We start from the raw sequence: 14,846 nt of genomic DNA on the forward strand, positions 1-14,846 counted from the left end.
ACTCAAATATCAGGTAAGATAAAAAGGAGCAAATTTGCAAGAAAACAGCAGAATCTAGTAGAACGGTTGTTCTTGTGATGGATGAAAGTTCCTGCAGAGTGAAGGATCTCACATTTTTATGTATTATGTTCCATCTGCTATGCTCTTTGCCATTTTCTAAATCCTCCTGAAGGCATTTTATCAACTTCTCCAAAACGTATATCCCGCTTAGCTTTGTATCATTTAAAATTTTGGAAATGGTGCCTTTGGTCCATACCTCATTAATACATAGTGAAAATCTGTTTCCCATGTATTGATATTTGTGGTAGTCCACTATTCTTAGCCTGCCAATGTGAAAGTGTCCCGTATACTATTACTGTGTATTTTCTGTCTGTTGGCCAATCCTTATCCATGCCCAACATTACATGTTATCCCATGTGCTTTAATTCGCCTAACCAGCCTCATGGAGGGACTTTATAAAAAGTCATCTGAAAAAAATATGTATACTACCTGCGTTAGCTCTCTTTTGTCAATTTTGTTAGTAACATCTTGAAAAAACAAACCCTTCAAGTTCATGAAACACGATTTTCCATTCGCAAAATCATGTTTAGTATGCCCAATCAGATCATTATCATCTAGGTGTCTATTTATCACATCCCTTATAATTGAGCTTCAGCTACTAATGATGGAAGGCTAACGGGTTTGTAGTTTCACACTTTCTGTCTCGCTCCCTTCTTAACTGTGGGGTGCTAGTTGACAACTGAAGATGCCACTTTCAAAGACCATATCTTGAATCTGGCAAGGACTGGTCCAGCCTGATGCCCAGTATTTTACTGATACTACGAGCATGTCCTATGGTACCAAACGGACATTATGAAGGGGAAGGAATGGGAGTTGGTTCAGAATTTAAAGGTATTGAAGTCAATGTGAAGTCCAGAAGGTTGTAAAGTGCCTAGTCGGAAGGTGAGATGTTGTACCTCCAGTTTACATTGTGATTCACTGTAGCCCTGCAGCATGCCGAGGACAGACACATGGGCACGCTAGCAGGACGCTGGGTTAAAATGACCAGCTACTGGAAGATCGCGGTTCTGCTTACGCACAGACTCTCATGATTCCCTAGAGGGCACTACAGCAGCGCAGGGGCATCGAAGGTGAAAGCAATTTGAAAGTTAGGAAGTGCTGAGAATCAACATGGCTTCCACACAGCACCTTCAGAGTTTCACCGAAGAGACAACTTGTCCAATTTGTCTTGATTTTTTCACAGATCCTGTAATACTGGAGTGTGGACACAACTTCTGCTGCTCCTGTATCACCCAAAGTTGGGAAAAGAAGGGGACAAACTCCTGCCCGGAATGTAGAAAGCAGTTTCCGGAAAGAAACCTCACGGTAAATCGGGCCTTAGCAAATCTGGCCGAGAAAGTTCGACATTTAAATCTGAACCCGAAAGACGAGAAAAGCAAACTTTACTGTGAAGATCATCAGGAAGAACTGAAGCTGTTCTGTGAAACTGACAAGAAATTGATCTGTGTGATCTGTCGAGATTCGCGGAAACACAAAGAGCACCACTTCATTCCGATTAAAGAAGCTGTTGAAAATTATATGGTAAATAGGGCACGCTTCATTTCAACACATTTCCGTGATTCGATCCTTCGTTTCTGTATTTTCTTTTCTCTCTCAATTCCAGGACCAGCTGAAATCTTCATTAGATTCTCTCAGGAAGAGGAAATCATCAGTTCTACAAATGGAACTGAACCAGAAACGGAAGATTTCTGAAATGAAGGTGAGGTCTCCCTATGCTAATTTTCTGGGATCTCGGTTATTTTTGTTCCTTTTATCGCGGGACATTAGTGACGTTTCACATTTCATTTGGTAGGAAAAAGCGAGCAGTCTGCAGACCCACATCACATCCGAGTTCACTAAAATGCGCCAGATTGTCACTGAAAAAGAGCAGCGTTTCCTCGGAGATCTCAGGGAAGAAGAGAAGAGGATTCTAGAAGCAATGGAGAAAAACCTTCGAGAGATTCAGGATAATTTAAATTCTATTGACGAGACTCTCGTAAAGTTGCAGAAACAGATGGAGGAAAAAGACGAAATGACATTTCTGAAGGTGAGGGAATATATTTTTGGGTGAATTCAGTCAGTAACAAAATAACTCACAGTAACTAACAAGTTTACATGTCATTCACTGAAAAAAGTAGAATCAGAATTATCCGAATTCGTGCCTATCCCTGGATAGTTCTGCCGTTGTCACTGGGCTAACTATTCCTACACTGTCTGCAGAATCACAGGAACACCAGCAATATCCTGGGAATAAGTTATTCCTGTTCTGAAATTTGTTCTGTGATATTTGTCTTGCCCAAATTTAATATTGCCTTGGAACTCCCAATGTAATCCAGTTTTAGTTACATGTGGTGAGTGGGAGTGTGTCTTTGTGTAGGTAATCGAGGGTAGTAATAACTGGATTATTCCTGGTGCCAAGTGCTAATGAGTGTAGGAATAGGAGGATAGGGCAGATGAATGTATGGCAAAGAAGCAGGTGTAAGGGGCAAGAGTTCAAATTTTTGGACCATTGGGATCTTTTCTGGGGTGGAAATGACCTGTACAAGAAGCATGGGTTGCAGCTGAATTGGAAGGGAAACAATATCCTGGCAGGAAGATTTGCCAATGTGACTCAGGAGGCTTTAAATGAGTAAGGGGGTCCCAAAAAAAAAGTGAGAAAAGAGATAAGTCTGAGATTTGTAAGTAGATAAGGAGAGCAAGTTAAATAGCCAGAGCAAGTAAGGGCAAGGCAGAGAATGCGATAAGACTGATAAATTAATATGCATTTATTTCAATGCAAGAGGCCTGACACGTAAGGCAGATGAACTTAGGGCATGGTTGGGAACAGGGGACTGGGATATCATAGCATTACAGAGACATGGCACAGGGAGGAGTAGGACAGGCAGCTTAATGTTCCAGAGTATAGATGTCATAGGAAAGATTGAAAGGGAGGCAAGATAGCAGGGAGAGTAGCATTTTTGCACAAGATCATAGAATCCCTACAGTGTGGAAACAGGCCATTCAACCCAACAAGTCCCTACCGACCCTCCAAAGAGCATTCCACCCAGGCCCACCCCATTCCTGTTACCCTGTATTTCCCATGGCTAATCCACCTAGCCTGCATATCCCTGGACACTATGGACAATTCTGCATGGCCAGTCCACCTAACCTGCACAGTTCTGGACTGCGGGAGGAAACCAGAGCACCCTCCCAGACATGGTCAGAATGTGCAAAATCCACACAGACACTTGCCTGAGGGTTGAATTTAACCTGGGTCCTTGGCACTGTAAGGCAGCAATGCTAACCACTGAGCCACCGTGCTGTCCAAGGATAGCATTATGGGTGTACTTAGGCAGGATATTCCTGGGACAATGTCAAGTGGAGTTATATGGCTGGAACTGACCAATAAGAAAGGGATGATCAGCATATTGGGATTGTACTATAGGCCTCCCAAGAGTTAACAGAAAATTGAGAAGCAAATATGCAAGGAAATCTCAAATATCTATCAGAATGATAGGGTTATAATCACAGGGGATTTAAACTTTCCAAACATTGACTGGGACTGCCATAGTGTTAAGGGCTCAGCTAGAGAGAAACTTGTTAAGTGTGTATAAGAAAATGTTCTTAGTCAATATGGGGATGTACCTACTAGGGAAGGAGAAAACTCTGGCCTTCCATTGGGAAATGAGGCAGGGGAAGTGACTGTCGTGTCAGAGGGGGAGCACTTTGGGCAAGTGATCACAATTCTAATAGTTTTAAAATAGTTGCAGAAAAGGATAGACCTGATATAAAAGTTAACATTCTAAATTGAAGTAAGGCCGATTTTGATGGTTTTGGGCAGGAACTTTCAAAAGTTGATTGGAGGAGGCTATTTGCAGATAAAAGGATGGTTGGAAAGTGTAAGGCCTTCAAAAATGAATTAATGAAACAATATGCTCCTGTTAATGTGAAGGACAAGTCTAGTAGGTATAGGGAATGCTGGATGACTCTCAAAATCTCATGTAGTCTTTTATGATAAAGCAGTACTTCACAGTAATTCTAGGTGTACCCTCAACAGTCCTGACTGCAAATCTTCTGGGGTAAACAGCAATCTTTGAAAAGACTTCCTTAATTAGTTGTAGTCCTTGTGTAAGTCCTCAAAGAAGTGATTGTATTCTACAATCTTCCCAATGGCACGCTCTCCCCTTCATGGGAAGGATGTTGTTAAACTTGAGAGAGTGCAGAAAAGATTTACAAGGATATTGCTGGGACTGGAGATTTTGAGTTATAGGGAGATGCTGAATAGATTAGGGTTTCTTTCCCTGAAGTATCAGAGGCTCAGGGGCGATGTTATAGAGTTTCATAAAATCATGACGGACATGGACAGGGTGAATAGATCAGATCTTCTACCTAGGTTAGGGGAGTCCAAAACTGGAAGACATAGGTTTAAGGTGAGAGGGGGCAAATTTAAAAGGGATGTGAGGGGTAAATTTTTAATGCAGAGGGCGGTGTGTGTAAGGAATGGGTGTCGGAGGAAGTGGTGCAGGTGGAAACAATTACAACATTTAAAAGACATCTGGACGGGTACAGGTGTAGGACGGGCTTAGGGGGATATGGGTCAAATGTTGGCAAATGGGATTTGGTCAGATTGGGAGGTCTGGTCAGCACATAAGGGTCAGTTTCCATGCTGTATGACTCTATGACTTTATTTGAGGCTGTAGTCAAGAAAAAGAAGGAGGCATATATCAGGTATAGACAACTGGGATTGAGTGAATACTTAGAGGAGTGTAAGAGCAATAGAAATATATTTAAGAGGGAAATCAGGAGGTCAAAAAGTGACAAGATAGCTTTGGAAAATAGGGTTAAGGAGAATCAGAGATTCTACAAATACATTAAGGGCAAAAGTGTAGCTAGGGAGAGAATAAGGACCTTTAAATATCAACAATGCCATCTATTAGTAGAACCACAGGAGGTAGATGAGATATTAAATGAATATTTCATGTCAGTAGCCACTGTGAAGAAGGACATGGAAGCTAGGGAAATAAATTGTGATGTCTTGTAAAATGTCATTTTGCAGAAGAGGAGGTGTTGGATGTCTTAAACGCATAAAGATAGATACGTCCCCGGAACTTGATCAGGTGTACCCCAGGACTTTGTGGGAGACAAGGGAAGAGATTGCTGCATCACTTAGTGAGATATTTGTATTATCAACAGCCATGGGTGAGGTGCCAAAAGCCTGGAAGGTGGTTATTCATAAAATTACTACAATCTGGAAGCAGGCTATTCGGCCAATCGAGTCCACATCAGCCCTCTGAAAAGCATCCTACCATGACCTACCCTCCCCTCACTATCCCTCTAATGCTGCATTTCTCATGGCTAATCCACCTAGCCTGCATATCCCTGGAAACTATGGCGAATCCACCTAAACTGCACATCTTTGGATGGTGGTAGGAAACCAGAGCACCCAGAGGAAACCCAGGCAAACACGGGGACAATGTGCAAACTCCACACAGAAGTCACCCAAGGATGGAATCAAACTGCATTCCCTGGTGCTGTGAGGCAGCAGTGCTAACCACTGAGCCACCATGCTGCCCAAAAACTTTAAAGTGGTGCCATTATTTTAAAATTTTGATAAGGAAAAGCTTAAGGAACTATGGACTGGTGAGCCTGATATCAGTGGTGAGTAAGTTTTGGAGTGGATTCTGAGGGACAGGATTTATGTTTGGGAAGGTAGGGGCTGATTTGGGATAATCAAAATGGCTTTGTGTGTGGGAAACCATGTCTCACTAATTCAAGTTTTTTTGAAGAGGTGTCAAAGAAGATTGAAGACAGAGTGGTAGACAGTGCCCAAATGCACTTCAGTGAGGCGTTTGATAAGGGTTCTGCATGGTAGACTTGTTAGCAAGGTTATACCACATGAGATCCAGGGGATCTAGCCAATTGAATACAAAATTTGCTTGAAGGTAGAAGACAAAGTGTGATGGTAGAGTGTTGTTTCTCAGACTGGAAACATTTGGCCAGTGTGCTGCAAGGGTCAGTGCTGGATCCACTGCTTTTCATCATGTTGAAGATATTAATTTAGTCACACACTGGAGCTTTAGACTTTGAGGTAAAGAGGCTTTATTCATGATATCAGGGGGAGCCAAAGCTGACAAAAGGTCAGGTCTGTAGTCTCCGATGAGTACAAAAACAAGGCAATACTTATTCACGCCATTATAGATTGACACAGTTGTTTCAAGCAGATAAGCACGTACACAGTTTATCACATCCCCTTAAGGCAGGCCATATGTCCTGTCATACATCATAGTTCCACAGCTTGTGGTTGCTGATACGTTATCTTTAAGCGGAACGTGTCTTAAGCTTTGGGTCAACATTGAACAACAGCTTCTAAGCTTTCTACAGATATGCAACAATTTGTCGCATATCTCTTACTTGACCTATTTTTCCATCATTCCAACCTCTAATTCTAAGCTTTAGCTACATTCTACATCTAATTGCTCTTGACACTTGAATTATTCTTCCACACATCATTTATATGAATGATTTGGATGTGAATATATGAGATATGGTTAGTAAGGTTGCAAATAACACCAATATAGGTGGTGTAATGAACAGTGAAGAAGGCTATGTCAGAGTACAATGGAACCTTGATCAGATGGGCCAACGGGCCAAGGAGTGGCAAATGAAGTTTAATTTAGGTAAATATAAGGTGTTGCATTTTGGTAAGGTAAGCCATTTATACACTTAATGGAAGGGTCCTAGTGAGTGTTGCCAAACAAAAAGGGTAGGGGTGCAGGTGCACGGTTCCTTGAAAGTGGAGTTGCAGGTAGACAGAGTGAAGAAGACATTTGGTCCACTTGTCTTTATTTGTTAGTGAATTGAGTATAGAAGTTGGGATATCATTTTGCTGCTGTATAGGACATTAGTGAGGCCGTTGTTAGAGTGTTATGTTCAATTCTGGTCTCCCTGCCATAGGAAAGATGTTGTTAAACTTGAAAGAGTTCATAAAAAATTTGCAAGAACGTTGCCAGGATTGGAGGGTTTGAGATAAAGGGGGAGGCTGAATAGGCTGGTACTTTTTTACCTGGAGGATGGTGGCTGATCTTATAGAGATCTTATTTACAAAATCATGAGGGGCATGAACAGGTGAATAGCCAAGGTCCTTTTCCAAGGGTAGAATAATCGAGAACTAGAGCTCATTGGTTTAAGGTGAGAGGGGAAATATTTAAAAGTGTCCTGAGGGTAACTTTTTCACACAGAGGGTAGTGCACGTATGGAACAAGCTTCCAGTAGAGGTAGTGGAGGCTGGTACAATTACATTATTCAAAAGGCATCTGGATGGGTACATGAATAGCAAGGGCCTAGAGGGATATGGGCCAAATGCTGGCAAATGGGACTAGATTAGTTTAGGATATCTTTTCGACATGAATGAGTTGGACCAAAAGGTGTGCTTGCATGCTGTATGACTCGATCACTATGAATGGTTTGGACCAGACCAGACACCCAAAGTATATTATGGAGGTAGCATAGACCCTAACTTTTATATTTTCTTAAAATGCAAGTAGAAGGTGCAATGTTCCAGATATCATTTAATTTGTCCACTGCTAAGCTTTAATCAAAACACTTTTTATCCTTATAACACATTAAAATACATCAAAAAGAAGAATTGGCATAACTTTACTTGATTGAAATACTTAACCTGATAAAGGATTATTTAACCACTAATCAACAACTGTTCCAATTTCGGCAGCATCCCTTGGCAAAGGCTGTTCAGCGAAACAGTTATACTGTCTTTTGCCAGTCCTGTAGAAATAAACACTGAAAGAAACAATCTGCCCCTTTTGAGTTTGAAGAGGAAGCCTTTCTGTCTGAAATGTCACTGGAGCAGCAGAGAACTCAAGCTTACAGCTCTAGCAGTCAGCAAAAACCTACTCAACTAACTGAAAGCAAAACCAAAGTCCTCTGGGTCTGTGTGAGCCTGATCCTGCCCACTCTTGATTCTTTTATTCGTACTCAAAAACAGCCAGGCAGAACTCAAAGCTATTTACCAATTGCCTATCTGAAGGAGACATTTCAACACAATTGTGACAATATCCCTCTTCAAGAGAAACAGGACAGAACACATCTCTTAAAATATCATCACAGGGACTAATGTTGAGTTCCAGTGTATTTTGCCTCTCCACCAACTTGTTTTCAAAATGCATTATTTTACACTTCTGCTGTCTGCTCATTTCAGCTCAGGAACTTGGAGATATAAATCGTACTGTCTGTCTCCTCCTGAAATCTGTTACCATCAATCTCACTCATTGTATTTAATTTGTTTCAGGAGGAAGCTTGCTGTGAGACAAGGTAGGACACACTCTGTACTGAAATGCAGTCCTGTATATTTATTTCCTGGTTATTGCCACAGTATTAATTTGCCAGTCTTCACGCGACCATAACTTGGCTGATTGATCACGTGTGCTTGCATAATAACGTACTATTTGACAATTTGGAACTGTATTAGATTATATACAATTGATGTACAATATTGTGCTCAATGACAAGACGTAAGGTAAGAATGTTCCATGACCTGAACTGATCACTGTCGCATGTAGACTGTCTGTATTACTTTTCACTTTCTATGTTCCATGTTTCCAGCAAATGGCCATCCTTGCCTCTGCATGGTTCCTGGCCAACCCAATCAAGTCATGCTTTAAAGGCAAGATGACTTTTTTACACTATAATACAAACTCGCTTTTTAACGTCAACATCCACAGCAGCAAAATCATGTGTTTATTGAGAGACTTTGCTGTAATACAAGGTCCCAACCATTAAACAGGTGTGTAAGAAAACATTCAGACAGAATCATGAAGATGATATTGACAGTTGTGACAGAAATCATTTAAAGGATTACCTTAAATAAACAAAGAGAATCAGAGAAGTGAAGACACTGTGCAAGGGAATTCTGGATTTTAATGACTCAACAGCTGAGGCACTGCCATTGGTAGTTCAGCAGCTTGCATTAGGAATGACCAAGAGGCGAGAGTAGAGGAACACAGTAATCTGTGAGTTTTTTTTTTCATGAGTGCAGTAATAATTTAGAAATGAAGCTTTTGGGTGTTTTCAACCATTGCCTTTGTTCTATAAACTTTCTTTAAACACAGCACATGGATAGGCTTAATGTCTTTAATTTCCTACTGTATGTTATGTCTTGGTAACTCAAAAGCAATACCGATTCAGGCAGATGGTTGATGTAGGGTTTGGCACATTTTAAGGGAGAAAACAGAATTAAAGATAGAGATGTTTAATGGGGAATTCCAGACCTTGTATAAGGCAAAGCTCTTACAATGGCTTTTCTGCTTATGAATTTAGTTGTGAATACACCAAAGGGACTCCAAATCCTGAGAGGAAATCAAGGCCATCTAACAATAATAATCCAATTGGAAGGTCAAACACCAAATGGGCAGTAACTAAAATCAGAGATGTTCAAGATGTTCAGTTAATCTGGTGTCAGTAAGTGGGTCTTTCTTCTGGGCACAGGGCTATCATTTAAAAGTTATCTTTTGTTTAGTTACAGAATCAAGATTGACATTTCACTTTCTGCCACATTTTGTGTATGATAGAAAATGCTGAAGTTTTGATGATTTGATTGTTAAAAATGTTCCAATAAATTCAAATGGACAACATCCTTTCTTTAATGTTTACAGGATTACTGAGGAAAATCAAGCACTTTCAATAGCTGATGGTGCACTGTCAATTGGAATCTTCAATGGTCCTTTACAGTATACAGCATTGAGAGAAATGATTGATGACATTAACCTTGGTAAAGCTCTTGCAACAAATTTTCTGATTATGAATTCAGTTGTGAATAGACCACATGGGGTCCAAGGTCCTTAATTAAATTGAGACCATCTACAATAATAATCAAATTCTCTCTGCAAATTCAGCATACTTTTCTACCTCCATTCCCCTCCTGAAATCTCTACTTGCCCCCATTCTATCTGCCCCATGTTATCACTTCTCTCGCTTCCTTTCTCATTTCCTCATCCAGTGTATTTGTTTCAAATTCACCTCACCAGCTGCTTCTCTCCTTCATTCAACCCATTACACTCCCTTCTATTCCCTTGTATTCTCATTCAGCATCTTTCTCCAAAACTTAGTCCATACAATTGTCTTTATTTTATTTTTGGTGCCAATTCTATTATGTATATTGTAATTTAATTTTGTGCCTCATGTCTGAGGGCGAGATTAAGTGAGGCTTGTGTAAGAAAATCTGTCTGCTTTTCAGGAAGAAATAACACACACACACACACACTCTCGGTCCACTTTAACTCTCTCCCTCTGTCTCCAACTTTCTCTCCACTCTCCAGCACTCCTCAGCCCCTTACCTTCATTTTCCCACCACCTATTCCTCTTCCACCCTCATTCTGTGTTGCCTCCCTCACATTCATACTCTCTCTGTGTCTCCCGCTCCCTCTAATGGCATTATTTTAATTTTTCCCCAGTTCCAGCCTCACTGACTTTGGATCCTAACACAGCGAATCTCCGGCTCATTCTGTCTGAAGACCAGACCAGTGTGAGGCTCGGAGACAAACAGCAGCAGCTCTCAGACTCCCCGGAGAGATTTGATCCCTGGCCCTGTGTCCTGGGATCAGAAGGATTCACGTCAGGGAGACATTACTGGGAGGTGGAGGTGAGGGAGAAGACTCAATGGACTATGGGAGTAGCTAGAGAGTCAATGGACAGGAAAGGGAGCATCGGACTGCAGCCTGAGCCTATATACTGGATTGTTGGGCTACTTTATTCAAGTGAATATTTTGCCCTCTGTGCCAACTCACTGAGGCCTCTCACACTGAGCATTACACCCCAAAAGATCGGTGTTTTCCTGGACTATGAGGGTGGACAAGTGTCATTTTATAATGCAGACAACATGTCCCATCTCCACACTTTCACCCACACTTTCAATGAGAAGATCTTTCCCATTTTCTGCCCAGGACTGGATGATCATGGAAAAAATATTGCACCACTGGCCATTTGTGGCATTAAAGAAGACTGAAAGATCTGTGCACCAACATAACTACCACTAAAGTCTCACTAATCCCAATTTCCAGCACTTGTCCCATATCCTTCAATGTTATGATATTTAAAGTCCTTATCCAAATATTTTTTAAAGGTTGTAGGGTTTCCGGCCTCCGTTACCTTCCCAGGCAGTACATTTCAGATTCCCACTACCCTCTGAGTGAAGGTATATATGTTAGGTATAGAGAGTGTGATTAAGTGATTCCCTTGAGGAGTATAGGGGGCATAGGAATATCCTTAAGAGAGAAATCAGGAAGGCAATAAGAAGCATGAGATAGCTTTGACAGATAAGGGTAAGGAGAATCCAAAATATTCTACAAATATATTCAGTGCCAAAGAGTAACGAGGGAGAGAATTGAGATCCTTGAAGAGGATATCAATAAGGCCATCTACGTGTTGAAACACAGGAGACAGATGAGATCCTAAATGAATACTTCAGTTCAGTCTTTATTGTAGATAAAGTTATGGAAACTAGGGAATTTAGGGAAGTAAATATTGATGTCTTGAAAACAGTCCACATTACAGAAGAGGAGGTGTTGGAGGTCTTAAAATGCATAAAGGTAGATAAATCCTCAGACCCTGATTGACTATATCCCATGACATTGTTTGAAGCTAGGAAAGAAATTATGGGGACCCTAGCAGAGATGTTTGTATCATCGACAGCCAGTGCTGGAAGACTGGAAGGTGGCTAATGTTGTGCCAGTATTTAAAAAAGGCTTCAAGGAAAAGCCAGGGAACTACAGCCTGGTGAGCGTGATGTCACTGGTGGTTAAGTTGTTGGAGTGAATTCTGAGAGACAGGATCTACATGATTTGGAAAGGCAAGGATTGTTTAGGGATAGTCAACATGGCTTTGTGCATGGGAAATAATGTCTCACTAACTTTATTGAGTTTTTTTGAAGAGGTGGCCAGGTAGATAGATGAGAGGAAAAGCATAGACTTTGTCTACATAGACTTCAGCAAGCCCTTTGACAATGTTCCACATGAAAGATTGGTCCAAAAGGTAACAGCTCATGGTATCTAAGGCAAGTTGGCAAACTGGATCCAAAATGGGCTTACCACAGGGTTCAGCACTGAGACCCTTCCAATTTGTCATTTACATCAACAATTTGAATATGAATGTAGAACTTATAATTAGTCACTTTGCAGTTGACATGAAAATGAGGAGGATCATCTCAGGTTACAGTCTGACATTGATCAGCTGGTAAATTGGGCAAAGCAATGACAGATGGAATTTATTCCGGATAAATGTGAAGTGATGCATTTTGGGAGGCCCAATAAGGGAAGGACATACAGAATGAATGATAGTACCCTTCGTAGTACTTAGAAACAATGGCACTGTGGTGTCCAAGTCCATAGATTCCTGAATGTACCAGCACAGGTAGATAGGGTGGTGAAGAAGGTTTACAAGATCTTGCCTTCATTAGCTGAGGTGTAGAATAAGGAGCAAGGTATTCTTACTGCTTTTGGAATACTGTGTGCAGTTCTGTTTGTCACACAATCAGAAGGTCGTGATTGTGCTGGACAGGGTGCAGGAGAGATTTACCAAGATATTGCCCGGGATGAAAAGTCTCAGTTTTGATAAGAGACTGGATAGGCTCGGTTTGATTTCCTTGAAGCAGAGGAGGCTGACACGGTATTTGATTGACTAATACCAAATTGTGAGAGGTATAGACAGAGTAGATCATGAGAATCTCTTCCCATAGCAGACGTGTCTCAGACCAGAGGGCATAAGTTTAAGGCAAGGAGTAAGTGGTTTACAGGAAATTTGAGAGAGAAGTTTTTCATCCAGAAGTTGGTAGAAATATGGAACGTGCTGCCTGAGAAGCATCTGGATTAGTGCTTAAAATGCCAGGGCCTAGTAGGCTATGGACCAATTGGAGGTAAATGGGATTAGTGCAGTTTGGTGTTTGTTGGTTGGCATAGACATGATAAGCCAAAGGGCCTATTTCTATGCTGTATGACTCTGACTCTAAGCTTACTGCTCTTCACATCCTCAAAGGAGGCTGCCTTGAAAAATAGTCTAAGTTTGTTTATATTTTTGTGAGACCTGGAAGAGCAAAGCCAACAAACCAACCCTAATCAATGCTAATCCTATTTCTTATACTCAGCCATCTGTTGTGTCATGCCATCTGTTGATTGATTGCCCACCCCATACCTTGACTTTTCTTCATTTCTGTGTCAGATTAAGTCAACTGATTTCAAACACAAGGGCAAATGCCGTTCTGGTGCCTGCACTCTCCCGGCCACATAAAGTCGTAGGTTCATACAGCACGGAAATAGACCATTTAATCCAACTCATCAATGCCAAGTTTCCCAAATTAAACTAGTCCCACTTGACTGTGTTTGGCCCATATCTGTCTAAACCTTTCCTAATCATGCACCTGTCCAAATATCTGTTAAATGTTGCAACTGTACCTGCATTTATCACTTCCTTCAGCAGTTCATTCCACATATACTGTGAAAAGCCGGGTTTAATGATTTAATACATTTGTGATAATGGACAAGCAGTGGATAATCTCCAGTTATTGAGATCTCAACACCATAACTCTTTTGGTTAATAATGTAAATTGTTCACAACCCATCGTCAGAGAAACTATAGTCCTGCATCTCTAATCTTTCCAGTTCTCCTGTAGGTATTGAAACCAAATTCCTGACACCACCGATCTATTACTTTGCCACTTCCTTCATTTTATTTCCCAATAACTTTTTGATTTGTGTTCTGTCTGCTTCACATCCACTCATTATTCTTATTTCAAATTGTGAGCAGTTCCGATTGACATTCTCTTCTCTATTATCACTCAACGTAATTTGACCTAAGTTCTGAATATCTATGTAAGCTGTCCATTTTTAATCCACTGAAAGACCCACTATAACATTGTTAATGATTGAGATCAATGTTTTGTATTAACAAGTTAATTAAAAGTGACACCGTAAGGGAATAAAAACTATGTGACCAGGCTGGGACTGACATTCAATATGACCACGCCTGATCCTTTTTCTCAGCTTCACTTTCATTTCCATTTCCCTCAATACATTAAAACATACAAAATCTGTCCATCTCTGCCTTCAGTATGTTGAACATTGGAGTCTTCACAATTCTTGTATGTAGATAATTCCAAAGATTCACAATCACGAGTAAAAGTACTTCTGTCTATTTCAGATCTAAATAATCAGGGCCTTATGCCAGAGTGTTTTAGACTCCCTAATCAGGGGAACAATCTCAGGGTCTACACAGTGAAGCCCTTTCAGAATCTTTTACGTTTCAATAAACTAAGTACCCATTGGCCTAAACTCCATGAAGCAGAGGCCTAATTTACTCAGCCTATCATGGATGGCCCCATTGTAACAGGAACCAATTTCACTGTAGCAACTGGGTGACAGCTTTCAAAAATAGATTGTGTTTCATTTAAAACATTGTGTTCTAATGAATTCTAATCCATGAAATAAACACATTATATGTCTCCACTTCACTTCTTGAAGTATGAATAATCTTTTCATTTTTGTCCAGCAATCTGAAAGTTTTTATTCTTATTCAGGATTTCAAATTGTTCATAAGGAAACAGGAAAAGATTAATGCACTAGGGTTGAGGATGTCTTTTGTCAGTGCTACTCAATACACCCAGAGGCTGACTGTGTCTGGCTATTAATCTTAACTAATTATTTAACTGAAATCTGTAATAGCAGAAATTAACACAAACACTGCAATATGGTTTTTTCCAATGTTCCTCAGTTATTTTTGGACAGTATGCTATGTTTTGTTCCTCAGAAATACTCGCCTGAAATAAC

At 40.7% G+C, this 14,846-nt stretch overlaps 1 protein-coding gene across 1 annotated transcript; it reads left to right on the forward strand.

The window, feature by feature from the left end:
- Positions 1–1,156: 1,156 nt before the first annotated feature.
- LOC125486953 (zinc-binding protein A33-like) lies at positions 1,157–14,530 on the forward strand. The gene is made up of 6 exons (XM_048616562.1): positions 1,157–1,581; positions 1,664–1,759; positions 1,853–2,086; positions 8,324–8,346; positions 9,687–9,802; positions 10,485–14,530. The coding sequence occupies exons 1-6, from the start codon at positions 1,171–1,173 to the stop codon at positions 11,033–11,035; spliced, it is 1,431 nt and encodes a 476-aa protein (XP_048472519.1). The 5' UTR covers positions 1,157–1,170; the 3' UTR covers positions 11,036–14,530.
- Positions 14,531–14,846: the final 316 nt, after the last annotated feature.

The sequence above is a fragment of the Rhincodon typus genome, chromosome 35 (genome assembly GCF_021869965.1).
Source record: "Rhincodon typus isolate 14 chromosome 35, sRhiTyp1.1, whole genome shotgun sequence".
Classification (NCBI taxonomy): Eukaryota; Metazoa; Chordata; class Chondrichthyes; order Orectolobiformes; family Rhincodontidae; genus Rhincodon; species Rhincodon typus.

Coding starts and splice junctions, on each gene's coding strand:
- LOC125486953 (XM_048616562.1), top strand. CDS start 1,171: ATGGCTTCCACACAGCACCTTCAGAGTTTCACCGAAGAGACAACTTGT. Junction 2,087..8,323: donor ACGAAATGACATTTCTGAAG/GTGAGGGAATAT, acceptor AATTTGTTTCAG/GAGGAAGCTTGCTGTGAGAC. Junction 9,803..10,484: donor GATTGATGACATTAACCTTG/GTAAAGCTCTTG, acceptor ATTTTTCCCCAG/TTCCAGCCTCACTGACTTTG.